This window comes from Clarias gariepinus, chromosome 9, assembly GCF_024256425.1.
Source record: "Clarias gariepinus isolate MV-2021 ecotype Netherlands chromosome 9, CGAR_prim_01v2, whole genome shotgun sequence".
Taxonomy (NCBI): domain Eukaryota; kingdom Metazoa; phylum Chordata; class Actinopteri; order Siluriformes; family Clariidae; genus Clarias; species Clarias gariepinus.
The window spans coordinates 20,363,393-20,382,245 of record NC_071108.1 but is presented as its reverse complement, the minus strand read 5'-3'; the positions used below and the strand labels follow the sequence as shown (position 1 = coordinate 20,382,245).

General features: G+C 40.0%; 1 protein-coding gene across 2 annotated transcripts in view; it reads left to right on the top strand.

Moving 5' to 3' along the window:
* The window catches only part of upb1 (ureidopropionase, beta), a 193,407-nt gene that overhangs the window by 33,189 nt on the left and 141,365 nt on the right, over window positions 1-18,853 (top strand). For both annotated transcript variants that reach the window (XR_008361122.1, XM_053504040.1), the window contains exon 4: window positions 629-723. Coding sequence is in view for 1 of the 2 variants with exons in the window: in XM_053504040.1 (XP_053360015.1) it covers window positions 629-723 (95 nt within the window). In the remaining variant the exon portion in view is untranslated. The remainder of the gene's footprint in view (window positions 1-628; window positions 724-18,853) is intronic.

The following is an 18,853-nucleotide window of genomic DNA, read 5'->3' as shown; positions in this document are numbered from 1 at the left end:
TTTTTCAATCAATGCGTTTTTTTTCTTCCCTAATGACATGGGCATATTCCAATATGACAATGCCATGATCCATTGGGCTCAAAATGTAAGAGTGGCTCAGGGAGCATGGAGACATAATTCTCGCACATGGATTAGCCACCACAGCATTGAGAATCTTTGGGATGTATCTCTCAGTATCCTGGAGAATACTTAATAAAACAGTCTAACTCTCCTATCATTAATTCAAGATCTTTAAGATAATTAAATATGCCTCTGGACTGCAATAAATGTTATAACATTGCGGAAGCTTACTAAAAGGATGCCATAATTAAAGTAAAAAACAACCCAACAAAATAATAGTGTATGAACTGTTTTATTTTTACCTTGGCAGTGAGCATGCGTGCATGTGTACATTTGTGTGTTTGTGTGTCTCATGCATGTGTCTTTTTATATGTAATGTCTACACACACAAACACAGTAAAAGGGTCATGGTCTGGTGTCCATATAGAGATCTCCAGATGATAAGGTGATTGCTTTCTTTCCCCACTTTTGTGAACCTATAACTTTTTTCTCATTTTCATCTATGATCTCTGTATTTGTGATAAAGATGATGCTTCAGCATATGATTGATTTGTGTTTTTGGCCACAGCAATGCCTTTTGCCTTCTGCACCAGAGAGAGGGAACCATGGACCGAGTTTGCAGAGTCTGCTGAAGATGGGTTCACTACTCACTTTTGCCAGGAGGTCTGTTTCTGTCTTTACTATTTTCATTCATAATTTGTAAAATCCACATTGCATCATTTGAAAGTTCATATACAATGAACAATATAGCACCTGGATTAGCCACCACATTAATTATAAACATTAAACTGCCCCTATTATGCCATTTTTAAGGTTGCTAATATTGCTTAATGAGTCTCTTAACACTAGAAGCGCCGAGCAGCGGTCATTTGACCGCAAGGGGGTAAAAAAAAAAAAATACTTCACACTTGATCAAATTCCAGGACCCTCCTTCCATGACTTTTCCTAGTTCTGTAAGCTTAATCACCCTGTATGCTTACATTTTCAAAATCGCACCAGTAAAAGCCAGTATAAAGCTATTTTGCTCTTATTTACGTGAAATCGCTGACAGCTGCACGCCGGTCATGCCGTTTCCTTTTACGGGCAACATGAAATATCGACAATTCGCCATTAATTCTGGCGTTGATAATCAGCGATATTTTATAAGGACACTTAGGGGATTTCGCTTTACTTGATTTTATAACGTTTTGAGAAAATTCATTAGTCTGTTCATTCTGTTAGAAGCTTTCGTGAAATTATCTCTTAAACAATATTGTTTTACTTATTACATATGTAATGACCCCTCCTGAGGATATAAATCCTCATTATTAAATTTGAATAAATCAGATCTACCACAGCAGATAATAAACTATGCTATGTCATAACCGAAGCAAACACCACGATTATGCTCCTTTCATTCAGTGTTGCTAGGCAACGGACCATGCGCCTAATCGGCGGGAACGTGATTCACTTTGCCGTGGTGTATTATAAACCTGCGAATTGTTTCACTGCTCATGCTCGTAATAAAAGCGAGGGAAATGTGGAAGTGATGTGTGGCCACTGAATGAGAACTAAATCAAAGATTTCGGTAACTACACTGAGTGTAACATCTGCATAGTGACACTAAACAGCTGAACAACTTCACTTTTCCGTTTACCTCTGAGAAAAAAAGCTGCATTTTCTTTGTTTATATTCAGAGTAACACCTTCCAACCACCTCTCATAGTCTATTGTTAGTTTTAATGATTTGGCAGAAACTAATTATCACTACATAAGTACCCCAACACCACTGATCATGAGTTTCAGCTGAAACTATAATTCTATACATGCAACAGAAAATGTAGATGCAGATTCCAAATGTATAAAGATGCACTCTCTCGAACAAAAATATAAACGCAACACTTTTGTTTTTGCTCCCATTTTTTATGAGATGAACTCAAAGATCTAAAACATTTTCTACATACACAAAATAACCATACTGTATCTTTCAAATATTGTTCACAAATCTGTCAAAATCTGTGATAGTGAGCACTTCTCCTTTGCCGAGATAATCCATCCCACCTCACAGGTGTGCCATATCAAGATGCTGATTAGACAGCATAATTATTGCACAGGTGTGCCTTAGACTGGCCACCTGTAAAAGGCCACTTTGAAAGGTTCAGTTGAATCACACAGCACAATGCCACAGATGTCGCAAGTTTTGAGGGAGCGTGCAATTGGCATGCTGACAGCAGGAATGTCCACCAGAGCTGTTGCTTGTGAATTGAATGTTCATTTCTCTACCATAAGCCGTCTCCAAAGACATCCAACCAGCCTCACAACTGCAGACCACGTGTAACAACACCAGCCCAGGACCTCCACATCCAGCATGTTCATCTCCATGATCGTCTGAGACCAGCCACTCAGACAGCTGCTGAAACAATCGGAGTGCATAACCAAGGAATTTCTGCACAAACTGTCAGAAACAGTCTCAGGGAAGCTTATCTGCATGCTTGTCGTCCTCATTGGGGTCTCGACTTGACTCCAGTTCCTCATCGTAACAGATTTTGACAGATTTGTGAACAATATTTGAGAGATATGGTTATTTTGTTTATGTAGAAAACGTTTCAGATCTTTGAGTTCATCTCATTAAAAATGGGAGCAAAAACAAAATTGCATTTTTGCATTTATATTTTTTAAAATGAATATATATTGTACAGTACAAGGTAAACACGAGAAAGATTACAAAATGAAAAAACAAACAGTGTCTTCTTTATAAACAGCTTTATAAACAGCTGTGCATCAAGATGCTGAAGTCCCTTGCATGTTGCCCCTCAATTTTGTGCTTCCATTTCAAATGGAGAGATATTTGACCAACAGCTTAGAACAAAAGAACTGTAGGTGTGATCACAACCCCCTCCGAACAACCGTGCCATCAATCACTGACCACCTCAGAAGTTCCCTCCAATGTATGCTGATGTTTTGCAAGTATTTTTGAAAAACTATGGCACTCTCTTGAGAGGTGGTTGAAATGTGTTATTCATTTATTTATTCTATACAAGGGCACTAACTACACACACCAAACTGTTACCTTATTGTATTCTTATACTCATCGCTGTGCTTGTTGTAACTGAAAAAACGCTGCAACTGCTTCAGGGGTGTGTGTGTGTGTGTGTTTGTGTGCGCGCGCTGCAGCCTGTGAATGAATACGCACAGCCAAGAACAGAGACATGAGGGACATCTAATACCGTATTGTGTAGTGTCCCTTTTTCAGTGGATTTTTCTGCTACCGCAGATTAGTTTATCAACTTGTAATATATTAATTTTGGGACTATATTAAAATGTGCAGACATTAAGTTGAGGAGGGGCTGCCCCTATTGCCCCTGAATAGAGCCAGCCTCGATTACACCCACACCCACATATATAGCATGCATCTTTATACATTTGGAATCTGCATCTACATTTTCTGTTGCAATCTGCATCTACATTTTCTGTTGGGATACTTATGTAGTGAGAATTAGTTTCTGCCAAAACATTAAAACTAACAATAGACTGTGAGAGGTGGTTGGAAGGTGTTACTCTGAATATAAACAAACAAAACAGCTTTTTTTTCTCAGAGGTAAACGGAAAAGTGAAGTTGTTCAGCTCTTTAGTGTCACTATGTTATAAACAGTGAAACAACGTGGACTCATCGCTGTGCTTGTTGTAACTGAAAAAACGCTGAAACTGCTTCAAAGTCTTTCCACTCCGTGACCGCTGAAATCGACACGACATTACGTTAGGCTACGTCTTGACTCATTTGCATACCGACGGTGATTGGATGTTTACCGAGGGCTCAGGGGAGGTGTGTGTGTGTGTGTGCGTGCGCGCCTACTTCATGTACTTTTAAAAACATTCTAAATATGAACAAACAAAATACAGCTTTTTTTTCTCAGAGGTAAACGGGAAAGTGAAGTTGTTCAGCTGTTTAGTGTCACTATGCAGATGTTACACTCAGTGTAGTTACCGTAATCTTTGATTTAGTTCTCATTCAGTGGCCACACACGCTTCCACATTTCCCTCGCTTTTATTACATGAACATAAGCAGTAAAACAATTCGCAGGTTTATAATACACCGCGGCAAAGTAAACCACGTTCCCGCCGATTAGGCGCGTGGTCCGTTGCCTAGCAACACTGAACGAAAGGAGGCATAATTGTGGTGTTTGCTTCAGTTATGACATAGCATAGTTTATTATCTGCTGTGGTAGATCTGATTTTTTTTCCCAAAGTTCTCGTTTTTATTGTTTTTTTATATTACAAAGTGTTTAAGCGAACCCAGCATGAATGCTTGATCACATTAACAAGAGTGTGGTAACGTTAATTGTACGATAACGGGCAAGTTGTTCACGACATAGAACGTGGGCGGGCAAGTTGTTCGCGATGTAGAACGGGGGCGAACATTATGCAAATATGTTACGGAGTGACGTAAATCCATAACAGAGTAAAAATAGGTTTGCTAACGACTCGTTTAGGCAAATGTGAGTCGACTCAAAACAAAAACTTGATTTATCGTGCACAGCGTCAGCTGTGTGTTTGCTGATTACGGCGTAAATTTAGTCATACAACTGTTTGTATGAAGTGAGAGTGTGTATGTGTATAAACACACGCATCAAAATGCTTCCTCCTGCTCTCTCACTCTTTCTCTCCCTTTGTGTCTGTGTGCATTGAAATAAGAGAATTGTTATTATATCATTACTTGATATTATTTTTAGTAGTATTAGTAGTATAAAGTCATGTGTAAAAAGTAGTAACACCTCTATTTTTAATTTTTGTGTATAATCATAATTGATTGTAATGAGTTTAAGTATAAGGCAAATAGGCGAACAACAACATATACCTTTTTTTTACTGTCATTACTTATTTAACAAATGATAAAAAAAAGTTAGCCACACAATATACCCCAAAATACCTTTAGCAGGAATAACTTAAACAGATGACTTCATCAATGTCTCACATCATTCTTGAGGAATTGGCCCATTGTTCTTGTCAGGCCAGCTAAGACTGGAGAACAGACAAGGCTATATCCGCATGCATAAGGATGGGAATCGAAAACTGGTTCTTGTTGAGAACCGGTTCCCAGTGTTTCAATTCCTCGGAATCGTTTGCAAAATTTGCAAACGATTCCCTTAAAGATTCCAGTGGGCACGAATGACGTCATCACGCGCATTGCGTAACTTACGCACGTTGCGTAGCTTACGCATAGTCAATAGTAAGCATGGCGCCTAAGCGGAACAAACGCTCAAAAGTCTGGTTGTAATTTACCAAAAAACATGAAAATAGGGCAACTTGCAATACTTGCAGCGTAGATATTTCCTCAAAGGGAGGAAATACCACTAACATGCTAAAATATTTGCACACACAGCATGCAATAACTATAAAAGAATGTTGCATTTTCGATCCGCTACGGACTAACAGTTCTCAAATCAACAATTTGTTGTCCCTTTTCTTCCAAATGAGAATGAATAAGGGAATCGATAAAGAATCGAATCGTTAAGCAGAATCGAAAAAAATGGAATTGGAATCGTAAAAATCTTATCAATTCCCATCCCTACGCATGCAAACATGGCGAAAACAAACATAGCTTAACATTGTATGACTTTTATACGTTGTTCTGGTTTCCTATTTTCTGATCGTGTTGTAGAAAGCAACCAGACTCTCAGGTTTCATTTCCAGAAAATTACGCCCTTTATTATCAATTCCTAACGGCCGGAACTGATCAATGAAGCAACTACCTCTCTCGTCCGTTTCCCCCATTAAATACTGTAAGGACCCAATAATGTCCACTGTACATTTCTTCATGTCCCCCCAACAACTGTGTCTTATATTCAGCCTACAATTAAGGTGCCTCAATGTCTAGCCCAGCGTCTTTTACCATATACGATCACATATCACATTTCACAATGCATACATTAGACACACACATACATATCTGGCACACTAGCAAATACAGTTTTTATCCATGTTGGGTATATTTAATCCTTTTCGCTCATAGTTTGAGAACATGGTAACATAACATGAGTACGCAATTGGTACAACACTTTCCTAGGATTAAACTAGTTGGATAAATCATATTAAATATAAAATGGAACGCTCTTGCTGCGATATAACACATCTTCAACCCAGATATTTTGCTCATCGTAGAGAGTCAGTTGGAGCCCACAAGAGAGGTTACTAGTAGGAATGGGAATCGAAAACCGGTTCTTGGTGAGAACCAGTTCCCAGTGTTTCGATTCCTTAACGATTCCAGTGGGCACGAATGACGTCATCACGCGCATTGCGTTACTTACTCTAAAGAGAAGGTTGTTTAATGGTATCACGCATTGTCATGATTTGTAACGTAAGGAAATTAAAATTAAATGTTGCTGCTGCTGTTTTATTTGTAAAAGCGATATAGTTATGTTTAAACAGGAATATAGTTATACAACATGGGGGACATAATTTTTTGTCACTGTCAGGTTTGTCAGGATGAATACGTTGAAGTAAGTCAGTTCTTTTTCTGTGTCAGATCTGGGATGTTGCTTTGTCATGAGCACCCAAGATAAGGATCATACTTAATTTGGGGCGGCGGAGTGCTCAACACTGCATAATTCGTTAGCCAACTTATGCCAATAGCTGGTTATTTCCTAATAAGGATTTTATCTCTTTGTACTTTGTTTTCATCGGATGTTGGGTTCTCTTTTTCTCCTCCTGTCTGTCTGCAGTTTCCTTTCTTTTTTTCCTGTACTTATTTTGGGGACTTTAATGTAATGTTTCAAATTAATGCCACATGGTTCTGCCTTCTACCTGAACCGCTGTTGGAGTAGCTGCTACGACTTTGTTCTCAGTTGTTGCAGTATCTGCCTTACAGTTTTCTGAATAAATAAGATAATACTGCAAATGATACGGCTTTTTCCATCTACCAAATCTTTCTATTATCATGAGCATATACCTTGATTCTGGTACTGGTATACGGCCTATAGGTGTCGCTGTGCCTTTCCTATTATTGTTCTTTGGCAAATATTCCACGTGAAGCTAAAAATTCATCCACCAACCTTACACACCAACACCTTATATTCTCACACACCAACACCAAATATACACCTTATGTTCTCACACAAACAAATATACACCTTATATTCTCACACATACTTATTTATTTTAACTATTTAACCCATTAATCTATTTATTTTACTATTTGAACTATTATTATTAAGTGTAAAGGGAATTATGGTATTAAATGCTAAGCTGTAGTCGATGAAGAGCATGTTAACATAAGTCCCCCAAAACATAATTTCTGGTGTCCATGTAAGAGAGTGTTGTGTGGAGGAGGTAAGAGACAGCATCATCTGTAGAGCGGTTTGAACGGATTACTAATTTTTTCAACAAAGGATAAAATCCACTAAATATAAATAATTACTTCCATTTTTTTGAGGAAAACAATAGACATATCTAAACCACCTTATGTTACATTCTTCCTTTTGGGGAATAAAAATTTGTATACAAAAGCTCAGAGTAGTGATGGCAAGTTTGGATCATTTTAGTAACTCAGTTATTTTAATCTCGTTCAGCAAAATAAACTGATCTTTTTTGAGTCATTTAGTTAATTTCGTTCTTTTGATCAGAAATAAAATAAAAAGTAAAATTTTTAATAATCAGACCGCCAGCACCCTTTATACACAAATTTTGGCTAGAGTTATGTAATAAAAATATTACAATGCAGCTAAGGACCGAGTCGTTTGTTCTTTTGTCACTTGACTCTTATAGATGCTATTCAGAGCATTACACAGAAAACATTGAATTGAACAGCTCTTCCCATGAGTCCTCTAGTCTGAGTTGTTTGTTCTTTTGAATCTATTGCACTGCATAGCGTGTATGGGAGTCATTTGACAAAAAAAAAAAACAACTCGGACTAGAAGACTCAAAGCTAACTACTCATTTCTGTTTCCTGTTCACAACCTATGGAGGTTTTGCAATGCTTTGCGCATGCGCGCCCAATTGAAATTGAACGTAAAAATTTAAGTCATGTTGAAGATTTGTTTAAAAAGAACAAATCATTTATTAACGACCCATCATAAGTACTTATCCAAATTCAAATCCAAGTTTTATTTGTCATATACACAGTCATACACAGTACAATATGCAGTGAAATGCTTATACGACCATCTGTGACCTTAAAAATAAAAAAATAAAAAAAGACAATAGGAAAGAGAAATAGAAAAGAAACAAGAAATTAATAGCCTAACTATAAGAAAATAGAACAAAATCAAAATAAATTGAAAAATATATAAGAAATATAAAACGTATCTGTACAAGACAAAATACATTTAAATGCAAATAAAAAGTTTCATCCATTTCCAAAAAAGGAAATGGATGAAAAATGTGCAATGTGTGTGCAAATGTGCAATGTGTTTGCAAATGTGCTATGTCCATGGCTGTCCATCCTACAGTGTAATGGGTTGTGTGTACAGATGAATAATGTCCATGAGTGTCCATTTCTGTGCAGTGTTGCAAAAATGAGTAGATGATTAGTCCTGTTTGTTAATCTGGTTGAGAGACTGTATCGCCGTATCAGGCTCTTTTTGTTGGAAGTGGAAGTGTTTTCCTGACCGCAACAGAGAGAACAGTCCATTATTGGGGTGGCTTAGGTCCTTCACGATCTTCCTGGCCTTGGTCCAGTACCGATTGCTGTAGATCGAGTGCAGGTCAGGGAGCTCGGTGCGGCTGATGTGCTCAGCTGAACAGACCACCCTCTGTAAAGCTCGTCTGTCCTGCATCGTGATGTTCCCGTACCAGGTTGGGGTGTTTCCCGGTAGGATGCTCCCTATGTTGCAGAAGTAAAAGTTCCTGAGCACCTTGGAGGGCAGTCTAAAGTCTCTCAAGCGCCTGAGGTGGTAGAGACGCTGCCGGGCCTTTTTCGCCACGGTGTTGATGAAAGGACCATGACAGGTCCTGCGTGATGTGAACACTGAGGTATCGGAAGCTGTCCACTCCTTCCACTTGCCACTGTTGATGACGGGGGTCTGGTAGTTCCTCTCCTGCTTTGTACTAAAGTCCATTATCAACTCATTTGTCTTGCTGACGTTCAGGAGGAGATTGTTCCTCTAGCACCAGTTCTCCCAATTTCCAATCTCCTCCAGGTAGGCTGCCTCGTAGTTGCCAGAGATCAGGCCCACCATGACAGTGTCATCAGCAATCTTAATGAGGGTGGTGGAGTTCGTAGTGGCTCTGCACTCATACAGTAGGTAGACAACCAGAATGCCTATTACCGTCACGCTTATCGCCGTGGGAAAATGGCGATTTCCACATCTGAGAACTTTATACTACAAAAATAAAAAATCTAAAACAGAGCTATTAATATTTATATGTATAATAATTAGTCAAAAAACAAACATTGGTTAAAGGTTGTTTAGACAGATGATCAAGTTCACTAGCTGATAATTTTATTTGTACAAAGAATGAACTGTTATATAGCCTATCTCTGTTTGTATCTGTTTATTGTTATTTTTTAAAATACATTCAAAAATACATCAAACTTTAAATATAGAAATAACTGGTAAAATAGTGTAGGGTTTTAACATAATAATGACCATGAATAGCTGCCGGCATTCTTCATCATTATTATGTAGGGTTTACATAATAAATACAACGAATGACGGTTGCATTGTCCACCGATAAATGTAGACATTTTAATGTGGGCACAATGCCAATGCATCCTTCATTATTAATAAGTAATGTTTAGCTCTGGGTCAGAGTTGTATCGAATCTTTAACGATTCGGGTTAATTTGATTAACTGAATCAAAATTTATAATGTACACTTTATCGACTACTCGTCCAGCGTTTAGCACAATTTAGTGTATATTACCAGTTCTGGTTATCACATGGCCAACGGCTATAACACAAAATCTAGTATTTAGCAATTATGAGCAAGGTAACGCGATCTGGGCAAATGTTTAGACTTTAAAATACATGACCAAGACAACAGTACTTTATAAAGAAATAAGAATTTATTTGACTAGTCTACGGTACATGAAACTACGCTACTTACATGCACGCACACACATACACATACAAACAGTTTGGCAAGTGGAAATGAATAAAGTTATTCTAGTACTGGTTACTAGATCAACGGAAGTCACAAGAGCAGAGTCTTGAGTTTAATCTTACGGTTTAGTTATGAAACGAACACCAACTTCAGCAAGGTATGCAGCTCTGTTTGTTTACTTGCGTTATGTTTCATTCTCATCCTTTGGTTCGCCTCCAGCAAAGGGAATCACGGCGTTGCTGATGGCTGCGCTCTGGAACTTCTCCTGAGGTTTCCTTCGTTGCGGGACTTTGGAGGTCTGGCACGAAGTCTCGTTGAGAGTTCTTGAAGAGCGGATGACCCCAGCAGCGGTGACGCAGCGCCCGCAAGGGCGAAGCCCGAGCTGCTTGGAAGACGTTGTAGGTTGTAGTTGTGATGATAACTTCTCTTCTTCTCCACACTGTGGACTTCCTGAGGGTTTTTGTCCCTTTGGGGTCAGTCCGTCCCACAGGTGATTCATCCAATCGAATGTGATTGCAGGGCTTAGCTACACCTCACGTGGTTCCTCCTTCCGTGCATAAATTAGCCAGGTGTTTTGGCTGTCACGTGTGACCCATTCGGTTGGTGTTTTTGATACTTTATAAAAAGTAATTTTGCATGAGCTCTGTTCATGCTACCAATTACCCATGGTCACCTACATTCTTGAAATAAAGCCAGCTTGAGATTGACACCAAACATTACATATCTTACCCACTCATTCTTTCCTTTATCTAATAAAAAGGCTGGGGGGCAGTGCTATGCTGGCATGCAGGCACACGTCGTGGGAGAACGGAGCACGCAGAGGCAGCGGTCCTGCACCAAGTGAAGGCGCCGCGGGAGTTGGCCATTGGCCAACGTCAGTCAGTTTCGTCTGTATCAGAAGTGGGATGCTGCTTTCAAGCAGATTCTCATACTTAATTTGGAGCAGCGGAGAGTTCAACAACGGCTGAACACTCCGCTGCTCCAAATTTGGTATCCAAATTTGGAGCAGCTGTGCAATTTGGTATCCAACTTGTGCCAATAGTTGGTTGTTTCCAATAAGGATTTAATTTCTTTGCACTTTGCTACTATTGGATGTTAGGTCCTGCTCTCTTTCTTCCTGCTTTTCCGGTACTAATGTTTTGTGGACTCTCGTGTAATGGTGATACCACATGGTTTTGCCTTTCACTTAAATCGCTGTTGAAGTGGCTGACAGAACTTTGTAGGACCCCTCCCTCCTGGGCTTTTGACACTTCCTCCTAAGCACTCGCAGATAGACCTGGTACCCTGGAGTGAAAACACGAAGTGTCTTATTCTTTCTCCATCTCACACATCCAGACACATCCAAATCTTTGCTTTATTCTCAACTGTTATAGTACCTGCTTTACAGTTTCCTGAATGAATGCTGATCCATTATCTGAACTGATTTCTGACGGAATCCCAAACCTAGATATCACTTCTCTTGGGAGGAATTTGATAACTGTTCTTGCCTCTTCATCTGCAGATGGCATTGCTGCTATCCATCTCCTAAATCTGTCAATTATTACAAGCATGTACCTTTAGCCTCGAGCATACTTTATCATGTCCACATAGTCCATAACCAAGTGTTTAAAAGGTCCTTCTGGTATCGGTATATGGCCAAAAGGTGTCGCTGTTCCCTTTTTGACGTTGTGCTTAGCACATATCTCACATAAAGCTAGAACCTCATCAACCATAGCATGCAGATATAGAGACCAATACCCTTGTTGCTTGATTTTTCTCACAACCTCTACTCTAGCACAATGGTCAAATACATGAGCATCTGAAATCTAAATGTTTAACAGTGATGTGGGTGCTTATGATCAGACCTTCATGTGAATGCTAAATACCTTGTGCATCCTTCTGAGCCCCCCTCTGGAGCCACATCGAGTGCTCGTATGGACCTGCTTGATGTTGAATAACATCCTCCAACTTAGGCTGTGGTTCTATAAAGACTATTGGAGCCTGCAAGGTTATTTGACACCTTGATGCTCGCTTTGCTTCTAACTCTGCTATGTTGTTACCTTAGTGACATAATCATTTCCCTTTTTAGGGGCCTGATATTTAATGACAGCCAACCGTCTTGGTAGCATCATAGCAAACATTAATTTACTTATTTGTTCAGCATGCCAAATGGAAGTTCCGTCACTCCTTTTTAAACCCTCTTTGTTTCCACACTGCTCCAAACAGATGACATACACCATGCAAATAGGCTGAATCTGTAAGAATATTTGCCACAGTTGGCAAGCTGCAGTGAGCGCTTTCAGCTCGACCAATTGCGTCGAACACGGTTGTGAACAGTGCTGAGATATGAAGGGTTTAAAGTCTTCTCCATCCTTCATTATTACTGAATACCCAGTGTGACTTCCTAAATGGTCTATAAAAAAACGAACTCCTCAATGTCCTTCTTCATGGAGGGCCACCAGAACGCCCGTTTTACGAACTGCAAGGTTCTTCGGTTTCCCGGGGTTCCGCCGACGGGCGATGAGTGACCCCACTGGAGGAGCTCAGCTCTTAGTGGTTGGGGCACGAAGAGTCATCCAGGCGCTGCAGCTGCCGGCCCGGCCTCCGCAGGCTGAGCCTGGCGAACCCTTGTTTCGAGATCCCACTGGAGAGGTGCCACGATGCATGAAGTTGGCAGGACAGGCACGGGGTATGACAGATGAAAGTTGAACTGTTCGAAGAATAATGCCCACCGTGCCTGTCGTGGATTAAGTTGCTTGAGATGAGGTTGATGAGGTGACGATAGAAGTTCGCAAACCTGAGAAACCGTTGAAGCTGTTTGAGCGTCCTGGGTAGGGGCCCAGAGGAGAGGGTATTTGGAAGTGGTGCATGGTGAAACCTGTAGACCCACTCACCTGCCGAATTGTGTCAGTGCTGGAGTTCTGCAAGAAGTTTCCTTGGGCTAATGCCCTAGTACGCTTAGAACGTACATAGACGCTATTTCGGCTTGTCATGTTCTGACTGATGGGGTCTGGCTGACACCACTTCCAAACCACTAGAGTTAGCGCCTGTCTGGCTTCTGACCCTCAAGATGTTTTTTCTTATAATTACCTTTGGAGATCTGGGCTAGTCAGAGTTATTCAGCATCCTCACCCGAACTATTTTCATTCATGCCCAGTTTTCCTCGAAGCCTTCTGTCCTCCGCCTTTTACAGCTCCGGAGCAGGATAGGTTTCACTCACTATCTTCAGAACGCACTCTTCAGATTTACGTCCACCGCACTAGCCAGTGGCGTAAGTCAGAGCAGCCTTTTTATCACATTGGTGAGAGATGCTATTGCCCTAGCCTTCGAGGCACGTGGTCACACTTAGCCTCGAGGAATCAGGGCTCACCCGACCAGGGGGATTGCCTCATCTATTGCGCTGGCAAAAGGTGTTCCCCTGCAGCAAGTGTGTGATGTGGCAAGTTGGTCCTCTCCGCAAACATTTGTAAGATTCTATAGTCTGGATGTTCATGCTACTCCGGGCTCACGGGCCCTCGATCAGCCTCACAGAGATAGTTCTGAGACCTCCTCGGTCTTTGTGCGCACATGCTACACAACCTTGGGGTCCAGACACTTGCAGCGCAGTGGCGTTGGTATTCTCGTTCCCATAGCGTTTTCATGCAGCATCGAGTGTAGCCTTTGAAAGGGAACCTCTCGGGTTACTTTGCTGTAACCCTGCTCCCTGAAAAGGCGGAACGAGATGCTGCGCTCCAATGCTGCACTGCCTGTGTGACTGGATGTCCTTACAGACAAAACTGATCTGAGGAATGTTTCCGGTTCACTCCTATTTATAACCTGCAGGTGCGCTTCAGATCAGTTGACGTCACCTGACCGAGGTTATATATGCCAAAATTTGGCGTGTTTAAAACACACATGCTTCACAACTGGCAACACAGAAAGATGTTCCCATAGCATTTTCATGCAGCATCTGGTTCCTGCCTTTTCCGGGAACAGGGTTACAGCAAAGTAACCCGAGACGTTTTACCGCCACGCCTCGACATTTGGGTTTGTGCGTTTGCTGGCTTTTACTGCTGAGTGGCACTATATAACTATAGACCGACGCCTCAGACATCAGTTCATTCTCTCAAGGATTAATGAGCAGCAGCTCCTTTAGAGCTGCACGTAGTAGCAGATAAAATCAAGTGAAACATTGTAGTTAAACGAATTCATAATCAAAGTACTAAAATTACAGTAAAAATGTAGAATTTAAATTAGATTAAATCTTATTAGAATCGAATTTAAGCAAAGTAAACGTTAACACAATGAGCCTTTAGGTTTTATTATGTGTAAGTCACAGATCGTTTCGACTCTATGTCCGCAAGAGACCCTTTTAGCCTTTGACATTTGCATATAAATTACGGACCTGGACCCACGTTCTACATTTATATGGATGTTTATTGCCAGTGAGTTCCCCGCCCTTATCATGAGGAGGCTAAACAGATCAGTTCCCAAGTCTCTACATCAAACTAGCCATCTAACCAGACCAGGGATCTGGCTCCACACTTGCAATACACATCACGCACACACATACTGTAAGGACATTTACAGTACTCTATTTTATACCATGATTAAGCTATTATAAAGGTATCCTGTAAATGCAGCCATTGTGTGTATGCTCTCTTATCTGATTACACTAGTTAAAACTTTTTATTTGCCTTATTTAGACTCAAATTGCCTATATTCGAGTGTATAAATGTATCCCCTTTTTCCAATCGCCTAAAGGTGCCTTTCTTGGTATCAAAATGATCTACTCCTTATTTCTCAAACAATGATGTATTCCATGTGATCACGAAAGACATTATATACTTTCTACAATATTTTGAAATAAACTGCAACAACCCTCTGGACTAGCAGTAAAAATTCCAATAGGCCATAAAAGGAGACAAAGAAAGTTTCTCCCGCTAAAAATTCATGCCTTTGATTGGCCATTCCACCCAAACGGTGGGTGTGTCAGGGCACTATCAAAAGTCCCTAACCCAGGCTATTCGGTGCTCATAATCTCTTTTTTTGAGACAAACACTCTCCTACTCTCTGCAAAACTCATCTCTTGAGTTTAAATTCCAGCAGTTTTACCCCTTAAGTAACTTTTTCAACTCGCTGTGGACTATTCCTCCCTCTCAAGGAACCAGAGGAAAATCTCCAGCGCACACCTTGAGGTCGATCATCTACACTCTCGTGTCTGCCGAATCAGGAATCTTTTTCAGAAACAAAGACCAATGCAAGTATCCTTTACAACTCTTTAGATGCGTGTTTAAGTTTGAGCCCCTTTTAGGGAGAACCTTGATTCTTTGATGATTCTCATTAGGTTGCGGTTAATTGGTGTGAAAAACTGCCATTCTTTTGTACTTTTTTTCTTCCTTACTGTCCTTTACCCTGGTATGTACTGTATGTGTTTGTTTAACGTTGTTATATGTTAGCTATAGCCTCCTTTATTAAATTCATTATTTTCACAATAGATTGTCTCTGTGTGCTGCTCACAATCCAAAGTCACTAATTTGTTGAGCCATTGGTTACATGCTAAATTACTGCTAGTACTGCAAAGTAGGGAAGCTATCCTTCCTTGGTCAGGAAATAACCTTTCCTAGAATTTATAAATAATTATAGTATCTGCTCGGTGGATGGACAGATCAGATAATTGTACATTAATTCTGCTACAGTTAATTCTAATTTAAATATTTATTATTAGTTATAACCAGTTATAATTAGTTGTAAATATTCCCTTTTTGAGCTAATTTGCTACAACTTATATTTTGTGTTCTTTAAATTTGTAGTAGAATAATTACGTAAAATTTATATAAAATACAATTAAAACATTAAACAAATTTACAATGACTACTAAAATAACAGTACAAATTTAGAATTTATATTAAATGAAGGCATTTCTTATTTGCATCGAATTTAAGCAAAGTGAATGTTAACACAGTGAACCTTTATAGCCAGAAAACTCTGGGTGTGTATCAGAAAAAGTGGATGAGCCACAGGTGTTGTCAGATTATTGTGGAAAACTATATAATAAAACTATATAAGATACATACAGATCTGGCCTTTAAAAACGCACGTTTTTGGAAAAGGGATCCCACGACTTGCCGCGGCTGCGCGCGGCAAGTTGTGAAAATGCCCTTCAATACCTGTAGGGGGCAGTCGTGTTTCAGTCTAAAGTATTGTGTGTCTACTGAAGCCGAAAAATGTTATGTCTCATAGGCGCCTATTGACGGCAAGCGACAGAGCTCATAAACGTGTCAAGCTCAAACTGATATGTATTTATTCATCATTTTCATTCAGAATTATTATTAGTAGTAGTAGTAGTTCTCCGAATTTATTATTATTATTATTGTAACGCACTCGCGCGTGTACAAAAGGACTACAAAGATGTATGACGTTAGCCTATAACAGTATTGTTTTATTGTTTTTATGCGCTTTAAACGTAGACTGGTATTGGTGGCTTAGTGGTAGGTGATTCGCCCGCCATGCGGGAGACCCGGGTTCGATTCCCAGCCAGTGCTCAAAATGCCGGTGCTATTCGCTAAAATGCCACGATATAGCCATTACATTATCAAGTTATGCTTCAGTACTAAATGCATGTTTGCAATTCAGAATTTTTTTTTGCTTAAGCTATGAAACACATTAGCACTCACCTCACAGTTGCTATAATTTAATGATTATCATAAGCAAAAAGTGTAAAACAAAGGATTCACATTTATTACGATTTCACCCAGAGCGGGATTCGAACCAGGGTCTGGACGATTTTATAGGATATACGGATATTATACGGATATTATTTAAGCAACGCCACACCACGTGGAAAGCGGCAAAAATTCTTCAATTTCATTGGCTGTCACTGAGTGTCAGCTATTCACGACTGGCCCCCCGCGGAACGCAGAATCCCCGGGCTTTGACTGCGCTTTCTCCATTCGTTATTACAGGGGCGGACTGGGACCAAAAAGTGGCCCTGGACTTCCTGGCCCACAGCAGCCCACACCATAATACATTGGCTCATTAATGTAGAGATACATTTTTAACACCAGTTACTAGTATAAAAATATAACACAATACAGAAATCAATGCTATTTAAACATGTTATTTGAAGTATCACTGAACATATATTGGGTCAAATAAACGAAAAAAAAAGAACATCAAGACAAACAACATATAAATCTATAAAGACAATATTTTAAAAGGAATGGCAATAAAACTGAACAGGTAAGCTGAAATAAAATCAGTAGCAGCAGTAGCTCACGCTAGTAAACTAGTTACTTATTTTAATTATTATGGTAGTCAATATTAACACGAAATAATGCTGAGAAACATTGTTTCAATTAATATTGACCACCATAATAATTACTAGCACAAGTTAATGCTGCTACTAATTTTTCTCTGTTTGATTGCCATTCTTTTTACTTGGCTCTGGTAGATCAGGGGAGACGTGTTGGTCATCATCAGCATGTATTATGATGTGGGATGTGGTGCGCTGCTGGATCCAGCCTCACTGTCCCTGACCTGTTATAGGCAGAATCTGTTCATTTGAAGCATTTCACAGCATTTACCTCTAAAGCTTTTTCTTATTTTCGCATAACCTTTTCTTCTTCCTCCTTTTCATTCATGTAAATTATTATTAATTTGCTCAGAAAATTCGCTGCATCGAGAAAGGATCAATATCTAAAAAGTTTAAGATGCCCACGTTTGTGGACAAAGAATACAAAAGTGTATAATCTTTAATAAAGTTAGCCTAATACAATATTGTTTCCAATGCTGAAGCAAACATGATTTAGTTTTAGTCTATTCATTGAATACAACGCGACAGCGCGCTCCGAGGTGAAGCGCACCCACAGTTACTGTAATCCCCCATCTCACCTTTACAACAGGTGTGAAGTCATCAAACCGGTTTCGCTGCTGGGGGAATTCACAGAATTGGGGGTTTTAAAACAAATGATGGGGTTCACCATGATGGGGAAAGGTGTTTGGTTTAGTGGCTTCGGCCCTGTTTGTGTGTGTGGGGGTGTGACGTGTGAAATGTGCTCCGGTTCAGGCTGAAGCTGAATTGGATGTAGGTTCCTGAGTGAAGGTGCACAGCCATTGCATTGGTCAGCAAATAAGCTCACTCGTCTCTCCAGCATTCTTTCCGGCGTAAAAACGCTACAATATTAACGTAGCATTAATCATTCAAAGTTATTCATGTCAGTGTATAGTAAGTGTGATTTGAAAAGTGCTATAACTCCACCTGCCACAGTTTCAGCCCAGTGGAACAATCTGACTACATGTGAAGTGCCATGAAAAAGTATTTGCCCCTTTCTATTTTTTTTTTTTTTGCATATTTGTCACACTTGTATAGGTGGAATTTCACCTAAACACTTTAGGTGAGAACGTATAGGTTAATATGTATAGGTGAGAACAGCTGATTCACAATTGGGGAGAGTGAATAATTTGCATTTGAATGTTGTCTGGCATTGTAAGCACACGCAGTGACACTAAAAGAACAATAGGATTAATAGGAATAGGAGGCACTAAAGAGGAGGATTTTAATTTAGACTATAAAAAAATTAACCTGCGTCTATTTTTAGGCGTGCCAGCTGCCACTTTTTAGTCTTATAATGCCCACATGACATGCTGGTACAGAGCTGGACATAGCTCATCCATGCCAATGATCCCGGGTTTGCACCCTGCGCTATAAAATACGAGTACGACGGCCATCCGCGGACAGCAGCTCCTGCCTCCGTCCGCTTGCGCTTGCTCTTCTTTGAAGTCCCTGGGGCGCGTTCCATTTGCTCCGCTTGCATG